The sequence below is a fragment of the Panthera onca genome, chromosome C2 (genome assembly GCF_046562875.1).
Source record: "Panthera onca isolate mPanOnc1 chromosome C2, mPanOnc1 haplotype 2, whole genome shotgun sequence".
NCBI classification, from domain to species: Eukaryota; Metazoa; Chordata; class Mammalia; order Carnivora; family Felidae; genus Panthera; species Panthera onca.
The window spans coordinates 45,903,798-45,918,370 of record NC_138347.1 but is presented as its reverse complement, the minus strand read 5'-3'; the positions used below and the strand labels follow the sequence as shown (position 1 = coordinate 45,918,370).

The 14,573-nt window shown below is 39.2% G+C and overlaps 1 protein-coding gene across 2 annotated transcripts in view; it reads right to left on the bottom strand.

Moving 5' to 3' along the window:
• CRYBG3 (crystallin beta-gamma domain containing 3) overlaps positions 1-14,573 on the bottom strand; it is a 130,008-nt gene that overhangs the window by 105,334 nt on the left and 10,101 nt on the right. For both annotated transcript variants that reach the window (XM_078452917.2, XM_078452918.2), the window contains exon 2: positions 6,302-6,368. In XM_078452917.2, coding sequence (XP_078309043.2) covers positions 6,302-6,368 — 67 coding nt within the window. The remainder of the gene's footprint in view (positions 1-6,301; positions 6,369-14,573) is intronic.

The window sequence follows — 14,573 nt, the reverse complement described above, 5'->3', positions numbered from 1 at the left end:
TTAAGGCCATAATTTATTTAAAAAATTAGTCCAGTAAGCAACTTCCCCCTAGCCTAACCAAGAAAACATTTAACATATTTAAATTTGGCTATCATTTCACTTTCGGCCAAGAAAAAGTTGAAAGAGACCAATAAGGAAGGAAGAGTTACGCATATCAAAATATGAACAGATGTATATATTGAGTATGTCCATCTTACTAAACAACACTGTACACTCAATAGATTAGTAGAAGGAACAGTTAGTGACTATTTCTCTTCAATAAGAACTTCTTGAGCTACAATTTTCCCATCTTTACCTGGCAATAGTTAAAAAATAAAAATAAAAAGTGTGTGGAGGGGGTCTGGGTGGCTCAGTTAAGTGGTCAACTCTTGATTTCAGCTCAGGTCATGACCTCGTGGTTCATGGGTTCTAGCCCCATGGCAGGCTTCGCACTGACAGCACAGAGCCTGCTTGGGATTCTCTCTCTCCCTCTCTCTGCCCCTCCCCAGCTTATGTTCTTTCCCTCTCTCAAAATAAATAAATAAACATTAAAAAAAAAAAAAAAAAGTATGAGTCTTTGTTAAGTGACTTATTCACAGGATTAAAAATAGATGTTATAAATCATAGTAATATGCACTAGACTGATACTCCTTGATTATTCATAGGTACATCATAGGTATCTATAAACCGCCTGTTAAAAACCACTCTAGAAACTTCACGAAAGTTTTATGATTAGTTATAAGCAGCAGTTCTAAAATGGGAAAAAAGTTAAATTTTATATAAAGCAGATTTCAAGCTATTGAGAACAAGCCTAATAACCATCAATTTATTTAGGGCTGGGTTGGAGAATCTATAACCTATGGTCCAAATTCAATTCACTTTACTTAGCTAATGACTCATTTCTGAAAATAGAATCTAATTTTTTAATAAGATTTCTTTTTGGTAAATCTAGTTTATGAATATATCTTATAAATTAAGTTCACAAATGCGGAACATTATACAGAACTGTATCTGAATTCTCGTCTCCTCGCACTAACAGTGTAGGTTTGTTAAGTGACAATCTTTGAGATTCACTTTCTTCAATTATAAAAAGATAAAAATTCTAATTAGCACTGTTGATGAAGCACACATACTGTTTCTCTTGTACAAAACATTACAAAATGATAGTAAAGGAAATGTTTAAGTTATAAATACAAAGAGAGGAAGAGAATAGATATTAGCGGATAAGAAATTTCAAAAAATGTTTAGAAGGCAAAGGCAGCTGGAGGCAGGGTAACTGACCACAGGAAGCTTCTAACCAACTGCTCCAACCCAACTTCTACCCAACTGCTCCAACCCAAGGGGGAGCTCTGATCATGAAGGAAACAATCTAGTCCATGGACAACCTGAAAAAGGTCAGGTTTTAAAGACACTAGGTACCACTTAGGACAGTGTGAGACACAGGATAAAAAGTAAAGAGTTTGGTTGAAAATATTCGGACAGAATACGTGAGCCCAGGGCTCTTCCCCTTTCCTAAGCAGTTGAAGGATCCTCCCTACCTCCCATCACCTTCACCTCCCAACCAAATACATATAGAGAACATCTCTGAAGATAGCAAGACTTTTGGCCAGACTGAATTTGAGGTATCAAAGGCCTTCCATGCAGAAATGTCTGGAACACTGATGCTCAAGTCTGGAGTTAAAAAGCAATGTCAAATAGAGATGTGAGAGCCAAAAAAATAAAATAATAAGACTGAAAGATAATTACTTCGGAAGACTGACATTGAGGAAGACCTAGGACTTTGAGAAACATCTATATGAAAAGTCATTTAGCCAGAAAATCAGAAGGAAACAGAAGGTATTCACCAGAGGCAGGAAATGAAACAAAGTATGATATTATGGAAGCAAAGATAAAAAAATAAATCTCTGTAAAGAAGACAAGACCTGGAAAATTAAGTGCCTCAATAGGTTAAATAAACTAAGAATTAAGAAAAGACTACTGACTGTGGTTAGCAAGATGTCACTGGTTTCATGGGATGACTTTTACTCATTTAACCACTTACTGAGTATTTATAACATGTGTACCAGGCACAGTACTAAGCTTCCCATGTCTGAGGAAACTAGAAAAGAGATAGGAATCAAATTGAAAGGATCAAGAATTTAACAATGATTGAAACAGACTTTCATAAGAAACTTTTGGGTAGAAACAGGGAGTGAAGTGAAATGATAGACTGAAAAGAAACCAGACCCACAAAAAGAAATAAAACAAAACAAGAAGAGAAACAGAAGCCAGCGAAGATGGAGGGATGGACAGTCAAGGCAAGGTCCAAGAGAAGGCAGGAAATAAGAGACCAAACCACTAGAAAGGGGCCCAAGGAAGTTTATTCTTGGAAGGCAACAAGGGATGAAAACTCCTCTGAAGTTGGTAGCTGGAAGCAGAGAATGAGAACATGTCTCCCACTCTTTTAAATAACAGTAGGCGTGAATGCACCAAGACCAGGTGTCTAAGGCTACAAGACCGAAGACTGTAGACCCCATAGAAAAATAAAGGTAGAATATGGACTAAGTATCTACAAGTTTTGCCAGCCATAGAAACCTAATTCATATAAAAGAAATAAATTTATCAGTGGAAAGACAAATCCAAGTGTTAGAAATAGCTACTGATGTTCGCAAAACAGCAAAACTTATATGGCATGTAAGTGACAGCTAAGAATATAATGATGTCCAGACATGGTATCAAGCTTCTATAGTCTTTAGTTGTTTGAAAAATACAATTAAATTTTGTAGCTTAAACTTACAACTAAACAATCTTCAACATCTTGATTTGGCATCTCAAAATCAAATACAAAAGGAAACAGATAACATTTATTATTCATAAATCTGTTACATTTCAGACTCAACAGGAAAAATGCTGCATATTTTTCCTCATCACAGAAGGCATTATCATAAAATTCAGATTAATAAGATGGAAGCATGGTAACAAATGTCACATTACAGTAGAGTGCTGTGTTTCAGAAAACTACTTATTAGAAAGAAAACAAATATGCATGTTTTATTCCACTTGCTCCTGAAAAGACTTAAATTGAGACTATTTACAATAACAAGATCATAAATATTGTTGCTGACCCATTTTTTCCCTGAAGGAATGGTGTTGACTATTGGTATTATCAAAATACATATTTTTTATGCATGGCAGAAATAGGTATCTAAACCACTGGATCTGTGTGGCTAGGTTGAAGAAATCTTACTAACAGTTTCCAAAGGACCAAAATGCTCAGGCCACTCCAGTGGGAGTGTCGTGATGCCCTTCCAATATGAGTTCAGTGGACTGCCCGTGTGTAAGTAATCCAATAAGCCTTAAATCATAAGAGAAACAATCTTGGGACTGTGGACCATATTTACTTGGGAACACAGATCCCAAACTGAAATTATCTTGGGTATTCAAACCAAGATATTAAGAATGGATAGAAAGACTGTAATAATAGAGGTCCAGCTGCTATATTTGTCCCACATATATATTTACCATATCTACAAAGGTGTGCCTTTGTCTGCAAGTAGAAAGAAAGACTATAGGGAAGACCAAGTTTGAAGAGTGAAGGTTTTTTTTTAGTGAGATTATAGCTGAAGTAGTACAGTATCAGTTACAGGCCATGTGGGAAAACAAGTAGAGACCAAGACAAGGGAGGCACAGCAAGGAGAGCAGGAATGTTTGGTGAAGGTTAAGGAACAGGTACAATGAGGCAATGAGGGATTAGAAGATGGAATGACAGTAGCTGGTAGCCAAAGAAACCTTGAAGTTTGCGATCTCAAAAGAAAATATTTCCTGTAAAACAACATAAGAGCAAGGCTGCATGTACACCAAGAGAAGTAAAAATCTTGAAGTAAGGAAACTCAAGACCATGCAAAAACTGAAGAAGAAGAAGAAAGCTACAAAGCCCATGCAGTGGTCAACCATCAGGCTGGCTAACAACTGGTTGAGGAGGTAGGAGAGGAGTAGGCAGAAATGTTACAAAACCTTAAAGCAGGATCTAATAGTCAAACTCACAAAGAAATGAAGAAAGATAAAGAAAGCAAAGTAATCCTGATTTTTTTCTTTCAATAAAGTTAAAAAAAAATCAGATCCTGATATTTTCTTTCAAAAAAATTTAGGGGGGCCTGGGTAGCTCAGTTGGTTGAGTGTCTGGCTCTTGATTTCAGCTCAGGTTATGATCCCAGGATCCGAGGATCAAACCCCATTTTGTCTCCGCATTGAGCATGAGACCTGCTTAAGAATATCTTCCTCCCTCCCTCTCCCTTTCCCCCTCCCTCCCTCTCTTTTCCTCCCCACCTCCAGGCACCTGGGTGGCGAAATCATGGCTCAGGTCATGACCTCATGGCTCTTGGGTTTGAGCCCCACATCAGGCTCTGTGCTGACAGCTCAGAGCCTGAAGCCTACTTAATTCTGTGTCTCCCTCTCTCTTTGCCCCTCCCGTCCCCCCACTCACACTGTTCCTCTCTCTTTCAAAAATTATATTTCAAAAAATTAAAAAAAAAAAGAATCAAGGGGCACCTGGGTGGCTCAGTCAGTTAAGCGGCCGACTTCAGCTCAGGTCATGATCTCGCGGTCCATGAGTTCGAGCCCCACGTCGGGCTCTGTGCTGACCGCTCAGAGCCTGGAGCCTGTTTCAGATTCTGTGTCTCCCTCTCTCTGACCCTCCCCCGTTCATACTGTCTCTCTCTGTCTCAAAAATAAATAAAACGTTAAAAAAAAAAAGTTTAAAAAAAAATCTCTCCCCCACTTGAGAATTCTTTCTAAAATAAAATTTTAAAAATAATTAAAAAAATAAATTTATATTGTTGACTATGATGGGGAAGAATGAAAACAACTTTATCTCAACCATATCTAATGCCTTTTGAATTATATAATGTTTAAAAGTCCCCCTGTGAGGGAGAGGAGAAAGTGGGTGATGGGCATTGAGGAGGGCACCTGTTGGGATGAGCACTGGGTGTTGTATGGAAACCAATTTGACAATAAATTATCTATATATCTAAAAAAAAAAAAAAAGTCCCCCTATCAGGCAGCGCCTGGGTGGCTCAGTCATTTAAGCGCCTGAGTCTTGATTTCAGCTCAGGTCATGATCTCAGGGTGAGTTCGAGCTCTGCATCAGGCTCTGTGCTGACAGCGCAGAGCCTGCTTGAGATCCTCTCTTCTCTCTCTGCTTCTCCCCCACTCCCATTCTCATTCTCTCTCTCTCCCTCTCTCAAATACACAAACAGCAACAAAAAGTCCCCCTATCAATAATGAAGAATTCACTGGACTTTGTGGTCCTCCCACTGACCAAGCTAACTTACTCTGGAATGCATGGGAAGTACAAGCATTCTCCTGTATAGACTGTCACAAATCATGTAAGAAGAAAGTAACTGAGAACAGACTCCATGACTGTGGTACAGCTATGAAAACTTGGTCACCTATCTGGCATCGTATCACCTGACAAAACAAATGTACAATTTCTAGTAAACCACTTATGAGTTAAAAAAAAAAAAAAAAGTCACAAGGTTTCGTGATTCTCAAGGATTTTTTTTTTTAATTTTTTTTTAACGTTTATTTATTTTTCAGACAGAGAGAGACACAGCATGAACGGGGGGAGGGGCAGAGAGAGAGGGAGACACAGAATCGGAAGCAGGCTCCAGGCTCTGAGCCATCAGCCCAGAGCCCGACGCGGGGCTCGAACCCGTGGACCGCGAGATGGTGACCTGAGCCGAAGTCGGACGCTTAACCGACTGAGCCACCCAGGCGCCCCGATTCTCAAGGATTTTTAACCGCACTTATCGGTAACTATCTAGGGAGGTGTGTAGCTTACACACTTTTCATGCTAGTCCTGTAGAAGAAAAAAAAAAAAAAAAAGCCAGTTCATATGTGAGCTGATCAAAAATATCCATCACATACTAGGAGCATGCAAGAACATGTTGTTAACTACTGCCCGCCTAAAGTACTATTAGATGTCAGCAGCATTTGGGAAAACACAACATAAATCAAAGAATGTCCTAGGGAAAAGAAACTCTGGAGATCAGGTGATCCATTTCACAGATTTAGAACTAAAACTAAGGCTCTGAGATGTTAAGTGCCTGAGCTGAAGGCCTCACAGAAGGTTAGTGGCAGAGCTGGGATGAGCACACCATTCTCTGACTCTCTCAGTGCCCACTCCCCCCACCCTGCCCCACATACTATGTCCAACAGAGGTGGGCTGGATTTACACATCAATAATACAGTGCTCTTTTTCAAATGTCAAATGAGACGCAGAATCTAAAAGGAGCAGAAACTAAGAAAAATATTTGCTTAATATAATATTAATTTGAAACTATACCTTTACTGCTTCTGATGAAAGCACATTTTCCTTTTTCTGACTTGTGCTCATGGGCTCATTTTCAACACTGAAAAATAAAAACCACAGTTTCTTTGAAATTAAAAGAGAATTACGAAAATACAGTTTCTTTATTTAAAGTAAAAACTGAAAGGTCCTTCACTTGCAATGCTCAAAGGATTCACACACAATATGTAAAAGAATATGTTCATTTGAATCTCTACACTTGAAAACACATTCAAATATACTCATCTGAGCCTCAGAAATTCTTGTGAATCTATCACGCGCTACATTCTTATGTTGATAATCATCATTACAAAGAACAGCGTACAACTATCTTGGAAATGATTAACACTCTACAATTTTATTTATATTAGGGTTTTCCACAGCCTGATATATATTTTTTAATGCCTATACTGAATGCTACATGGAATACAATATATTTCTATTCAGCAAGTCTTTATAAACATATAGGATCATCTAGTGAACTTTGGGAATACTCAAAAATAGATGCAGGCTTATCTAGCCCCAAATGTGTCCCAGATGGCACCTTAAGAACCTGATTTTCCAGACAGTCACCTCCCAATTGTCTGGTCTAGAATACCTTCACAGATGCCTTATGTCATAATGAACTATGCTTCCTATTAGGCACATATACATTTCAGATATAAACTTTTATGTTTGTTTTATACACGATCTTATTTTCATACTTTCATAATGCTAGACAAATTGAACAGCTCCCCACTAAAGATCATCATGACTGTCTGCCATGCGCCAGGGATTATGCTTGGCCTTGAGGATGTAAGAACAAGTAGGTCAAGGTCTTTATAAAACTCAGTCTTGTAGGGGAGACTGATATACAAACAAACTAAAACTACAGTTTGGCAGAAGTTACAACTGCTCAAAGAACAAAATACTATGGAGCACAGAAGAAGCAAAGAACAGCAATTCTGCCTGCTAAGTGCTCTCAGAGAAGGCACAGAGGAGGGGTAATAGAGAATATGGCATTTTCAGGAAACCATGTTTTGTTTGTTTGTTTTTAATATAAGACTGGAGCACAACAACTTGTGTCAGGCAGAGGTAACCCTGCTAGAGAGGAGAATGATACCAGAAGTAGTGGCTGCCAGACCATGCAGAACCTGTCTGACACGTTTCAGAACTTGATCTTTGTCCTACTAGCACTGGGAAGCCTTTAGCCAGGGGACAAGCATAAAGCAGGAGGGATGATGGAGAATGGGGAAAACACAGGGCATCATAGTGACTGGTGGTAGAGGGGATGAAAAGGAGGTGGTCTCAGTAACTCAGATTAGACACAACAGAAAGAGAAGACATGATTTAGGCTAGTTAGATTTTCTATCCATAATGTCCAGTGCAATTATGTAGACAGGGAACAAATGGTAACAATAAAAAGACAGAAAGGTAGAAAGATCATGAAGGTGTGGAAAATACAATGGATTTAAATTTCATTGAGTCTCAGACTCTACGCAGAATACTCTAATAAGAAATAGTCATACTCATAAGCCTTTGAAGTGCCAGCAGGAAAAGCAACTGTATAAAGGAGATAAATATGTGCTTAACACATGAAAATTCCATATGAAAAACCAAGGACAGAAAGAAAAATACTGTACAATTCAGAATTGTGATCAAAAACATTTAATATACACACAAACACACACAAAAGGTCTCAAACATTGCTGCTTTAAAAGTGATTGGTTTCTTATCTCCATTTTCTATTTATTTTCTATTTTAGCTTTATTTTTTGTCACAAGGTTGTTAACAATTCTTTTTTTTTTTTTTTTTTTGAGAGAGAGAGAAAGAGAAAGCGAGTAAGAGAGAGAGAGAGAGAAGGAGAGAGAGAGAATTCCAAGCAGGCTCCATGCTGTCAGTGCAGAGCTCAACGTAGGGCTCAATCTCATAAATGTGAGATCATGACCTGAGCTGAAATCAAGAGTCAAATGTTTAACTGACTGAACCACCTAGGCGCCCCAACAATTCTCTTTTTAAATTAAATGTCAATACTGGTTTATTTTATAGCTCAATGCAAAAAGAGAGAGTAGCAAAATACATGTAAAAAGAGCACATTATAAGGATTTGTCATATAATCACGAATAATACTGACCTTAATGGTTTTATAAGTGTATTCTCTAACTACAGTCTATTTTGAATGATTCACCTAAAAAGTAAACATACAAGTACCTTAGTCTCCTAGTTCTTCCCTTTAAGACTCCTGAAATTCTCGAGTGTTGGGGCGTCTGGGTGGCTGAGTTGGTTAAGCGTCTGACTTGGCCACAGGTCATGATCTCACAGTTTTTGAGTTGGAGCCCTGCGTCAGGCTCTGTGCTGACAGCTTAGAGCCTGGAGCCTGCTTCGGATTCTGTGTCTCCTTCTCTCTCTGCCCCTCCCCCATGCATGCTCTGTCTCTCTCAAAAATGAATAAATGTTAAAAAAAAAATGAAACTCTAGAGTGTTTACAGCAATCTCTGTAAACTTACTGCCTATGAAAATGGCAAAAGTTTCTTTTCCAATACAAAAGGTCTGTAGAAAATGTAGCTCCAGGTTCATGAGAGCAATACAGAAATCAGTATTTTCAAGTAGTTATAATTACATACATTCTACACATACACACACACACACACACACACAATGCCATAAAAATATAGTTGTAGGTCAGCATATAAGTATTTTGTATTGAGTAAACAACTGAAGAATTAAAAGCTGGGAAAAAAAAAAAAAGAAATACCTTCACAAACTTTCTAAACCTTATATGGTATGTTTAAGACTCATGAATCTTACTGCTAAACCAAAATTTAAAACTGTGTTGAGTTCTAAAGTAAACAACGTATTTTAGAATTCTGGTTTAGCTATAAAAATCACTGTTTCAGTTAAAGTTTTCCCCCTCTTTTCTAGTTTACTGACGAAGAGTCCTTCTTAATTGATCTCAGGCCTCTTCAAGACTGCTACGTTTCAATCCTTTATTCTTGTCAAAATGACTGTTAACCTGATCATCACACTTTCCAGTTTAAAAATTCCTTCAGCAAATCTCTACGAGGTGATGAATAAAATGAAGAGTCCTTAGGATACAGAAAGTTACTCACGTGGCCCCAGATACGCCCATCACATAGAACCACTTTACATTCTCAGAATATGCTGGCAAACCACTCTCTTCTCCTATATGTAATATCCTCAACACTTTGCCCTGCTCTTAATCCTTTACAATTTAGTCCGAGCTTAATCTTTATTTTTTTGGGGGTTCTCATTGAACCCAGTGATACCACACATACATTTATACTATATACTATAATGTTTAGCTATCTAATTAGAATTTTAACTCATTAAATTCAGAATTGTATCATTCATGTCTATGTCCCAGAGCCTAGCATTGTATCTGCCATTCAAATATTGTTAAAAAAAAAAAAAAAAAGATACCAAACAGGTTCTTTATTTGTGCCTGCTTAATCAAAAAAAATGGGAACAATGTAATCATATTTTTTTCTTAATGAAGTAGTATGTAAGTCTCTTGAAAGAATATACACCTTTTGTTGAAAGGTATAAAGAAGAGAGTGGGGTTGGTAGGAGAAAATACTCAACAGAAATAAGATTATTCTGAGATGATTTAAAGGCAAAACACACACAAAAATAAAACAGAGTAGATGAAATACTGAAAACATTGACTTACCAGTCGGATTAGTTAAAAAAAATGAACAGAAAAGACTCAAAAGGCTTGGAATAGTATTCTCAGACTCTTAAATATATGAAGAAAAGAGAAACATGTTCAAATTCAGATGATCTAAAACCTTATGAAAGACGACAATCCGTTTCTATTGTTCTCTCACAATTTAACCCCCTTTGGGACCCAGGAATATTTCAATAGCAGTATTTTTAGAAAGCACACATTTTGCTCATGGCAGGGGGTGAGGGGCAGGAATCATAATCACACGTAGGCACAAATAAGACCCTGCATTTCCAAATAGCCTCATCTTACTTATTAGCTATGGGAATTCTGGAAATTAATCTTTCAAAACAGCCCAGGTAAATATCAAGGTCTAAGTAACACAGAAGCTTCTCATTTTTGAAGCTACCTAATTTACACCATACTTGAAAACCAGGAATCCCACATGCAGTCATTTACCATCTACTTTCCAGACACAAATTAAAACAAAACTCTGGGCCAAGAAAAAACAAAGCATATTCTAGAGTTCAAATAATTTACACAGAGGAAAGTCTCTATCCTGGCACTTAATATGTATCTTATACTTCTATTTTTATTAAATCATAACAAGATTCCATAACCCATAGCAAATAAGCAGAAGAAGACTGGGCACATCAACTCACTCAGTCAGCAGATAAGTACTGGCCCCTTCCTTTCAAATCCCTTTTAAGTGCCAGGCACTGTTGTTGGTGCTAGGGGTTGAGCAGTGAACACACCAGACGAAATCTTTGCCCTCACTCCTTCAGAATCTCTACCTAGATGCACCACCATCACCTGGGCAATCGTATTTTTAAAGCAAATTTATGGGCCTACCTGTCAATGATTCCAGTTAGGAGTGGGGCCCAGGAGTCCACATTTTCAATAACCAACTCCCCCTACCCAGGATTGTTCTGAAGCAGGTGGCCCTCTGACCACACTCTTGATAAACAATGGTTTGAGAGCCTCTATTCTTCAGCAGAAGCCAACAAATGAGAGTTGTACAGGGAGGAGAATGATCCAGTCTGAGGGAGCTCCACTTAATATTATTTAAATGTGTTCAGTGTTGATAGTTAAAGGGTAGGTATCAACTACTTAGAAAACTCAAGTCATGTAAAACACTACTCATTTTCCAACAGCCATGCCCTGCAGAGCTCCTGGCCCCAACCAAGAGCTGTTGCCCGAATGGGTACACTGACCATCGCAAGTGCAAAGTGGGACCAACAAGAAAATATACCCTTCGTGGGGCAGCTGGGTGGCTCAGTCAGTTAAACGTCCACTCTTGATCTCGGCTCAGGTCATGATCTCACAGTTTGTGAGTTCGAGCCCCGCACTGGGCTCTGCAGGGATGTCTCAGAGCCTGCTTGGGAGTCTGTCTCTCCTCCTCTCTGCCTCTCCCCCCACCTCTGCATGCATGCTCTCAAAATAAATAAACTTAAAAAAAAAAATAAGAAAAGAAAATACACCCTTCTTTTAGGTATATACCACAGACTGAAGAATAAGGGATGCTCCTGGGCCTCTTCCAGGCTCAGTTCCTCATGTGGTAGGAATGCAATTTCCTAGATGGTCAAGGGATAGACATGCGGGGACAGCACACAGACTCGGAGGACTGGGTGGAGGCACAGTGAGGGAGAGTAAGGCTCTTCACGCCTCCCCCTCCTAGAGCACAGCTGCTGTGTATTGCCTCTTACTCTGCCTTTTCTCTCACAGATCATTCCTGTGGCTGTATCAGAAAAACCTGGAAATGTCAAAGAACTGAATACAACTTCCATAACAGTCTTTTGGAGGCTTGCCCACTTTTCTACGGATGCAGAAGTCTATGATTTCTTGCCATTTTCAGAAAGGAGGTAACATTTCTCGCTCAAGACATCACTGGCGGTAATTCTGAGCATATCCCTAAACACAAAGCCACTTAATAAAACGTAGTCCCCAATTTGGGAATGCCCTATACATCTAAACAGCCTCTCCCCAGCCCCACCCCCGCCTGGATCCACTGTCCACAGGAACTTCTCACCATCCCTAGGGAAATGAAGGATTTTTTTTTTTTTTTTTTTTTCTCCCTTCTCTTTCTCTCCATCCCACTCAGCCTGATGCCGCCTGAAATTATCTTCTGATTTTCACTTCCGCTTATGGTGTAATGGTCTGCAGTAGAGGAACCAGCAAGGTTAAGGACACAGAAAGACAGTCAAGGCAAATCTATTGTTTTCTCCTCCTCCACTAACATAAAACTCTCCTGATCCACTAAACAGCATCCCCCTCTCCACCACAGCTCCATCAGGCCTCCCTGTCTGGCATGTTATTTATTATTCCTCACCTCAGAGCCCACTTGACATAAGTACTGTGATGAAACTCCAGAAGTGGCCAGAATCTGGCCTTCCTTTGAAATGTGATCAAATCATACTCAGTCTTCCGGGCATGACTTTACCTTGGAGAAGTATATGAAAAAATAGTACAGAACAAGAAAGGGTCTTTTACCTATCCATACCCTTTTCCTGTGGTCATTGGTAGCAAAATGCTTTGCAAAAACTCAAAATGGACAGATGTCTGTTTCAGGGATAGCACTTTAGGGACAAAAGGCACTTCAGTCAAAATGTACCTTCCTGGACTGGATTTTTCAAAGACATAAAATGAAAGAGTCAGACCAGCTCTCTGCCAGATCTAAAATCCCATATGAATCTCCACTGGCAGCGAGAATGGAAAAAGAAACAGGTAGGCTAACCTTGAAGTTTCTGTGGTGAAGGAAGAGACAGACTCTAACTAAGAAACCAACTCGGTGACAAAATTAATACCAGGACATTGTAACAAAGAGGCAGAAACTTCTACAGTCCTTATTTCAAATCTACTGAAACCACCTAGCAGCCTGTCCTGTATTCCCTTGGGCTCCACCCTCTCAGCCCTCACTTGGGGTCCTTAAATACAGTATAGGCTTTTATTCCCACAAACTCTCAAAGGGTCTGCTGCTGCCCTGGGAGCATCTACACCCCTTGGAAGTTTTTTCTTACAGACACAGCTTCACACCAGAAGCGTGGAGTTCTCTTTTTTCAATATTATACCGCAGGCATATTATGGATTAAACCAACTTGTATGCCTTGGCCTGGAGCCGCATCCAACATTTCCAACCTAGCTTCTATGGGGATAAAGACAGAGCTCCACATGGACAATTTACAAACAACCATCTGGAAAACCATCCATTCATAAACAGTGTCTGCCAGCAGTAGAGTAGTACTTGTATTTTTTTAATGACCATTAACAGAATATAAAACAGGTGGTTATGGCACTATTTCTGGGCTTCAAATTAAAAGGTAACTAAAAGCTGCCATTTTAAGGCAGTCGAACAGCATGTATTTTAGTTCAAACATCTGGCATTTGAATTTCGGAACTCTTTGGAGAAAAACCGGGAAAGGGAGGAAAGGTAAGACATGATTATGAAGCTCTGTCGCTTTACCATCTTAGACTCTTATGACAGTCTTTTCCCTATCATATCAGCCTTCTCCTATTGTTTATGTAACTACCTGGAAGCTGCTTTACGTCCGGTCTCCCTGCTCATGCCCCCCGAAACAAGACCCTTTAGTTTAATCACAGGCTACAGAGAACGTTGGTATGTTTGATGTGTACCTGAGCTGTCTATATGTGACTATATTAGTAACTGTTCTACTATCCCAAAGTCCTTGACCTCATATCCTTCAGATTCTGAACATTTGTGATCTACCTCACATGAATCAACACCCTCCATCTTTTGCTGTGACATGAACTCAAAACAGGGTTCTAGCTGCCCTCTAAAACAGGCATCCGTTCATGTAGTATTCATCAAACTGTCCTAAGGAAGGGGCACTGGAGGTTCAAGGCCAGGCGAGACTGTGCCTTCCCAGAGCCTGACCTCACCTCCAACTCAAATTCTTTCTCACTGCAAATTCTTCCAGACATCAATAAACCAACAACCTTTGTGAGAATATATAAACACATGCACACATATAAACCTATACCAAAATGATACTTTCTAAAAGTAAACATCATCTCAACTCCCTACCTTGGCCTATCTCCTCTGGCCCTGACTCCTTTCCCCATGTCATTGACAGCTGCTCTCTCTTCCGTTCTGTTGTCTCTGCTCACTCTAGCATCTGCGCCAACATGATACTACCCCCAGGCCTCTGGAACTGGCTGTTCCCTCTGCTTGGAAAGTTCTTTCCTTAGATTTGTTTCCCACTCCCAAGTAGCATCAAGGTCCTTTGCTTAAGTGTTACCCAAGAGAGAGGACTTTCATGACCATCCTATCTACACCTCACTCCAGACCCACTACCTCCATCATGTTCCATACCCTCACCCTGACCATTATACATTACAGAATCTGTTAATTTTCTGTCTTCTCCCATTACAGTGCAAACCCCACATAGGCAGAGAGGCACATTTAGATATTCAAACTGAATTCTGAAAAGTGATGATAACACTCAGATTTTTGAAAGGACTAAATTTAAAATTATTTTTGTAATTTATATAAATAATATACTATTGTAGAAAATGTTAAAGCATTATGGTTGAGTGGAAAAAAATAAATTTCAAAATCCTGAAGAGAACTTCCACTTTTTGTAAAAA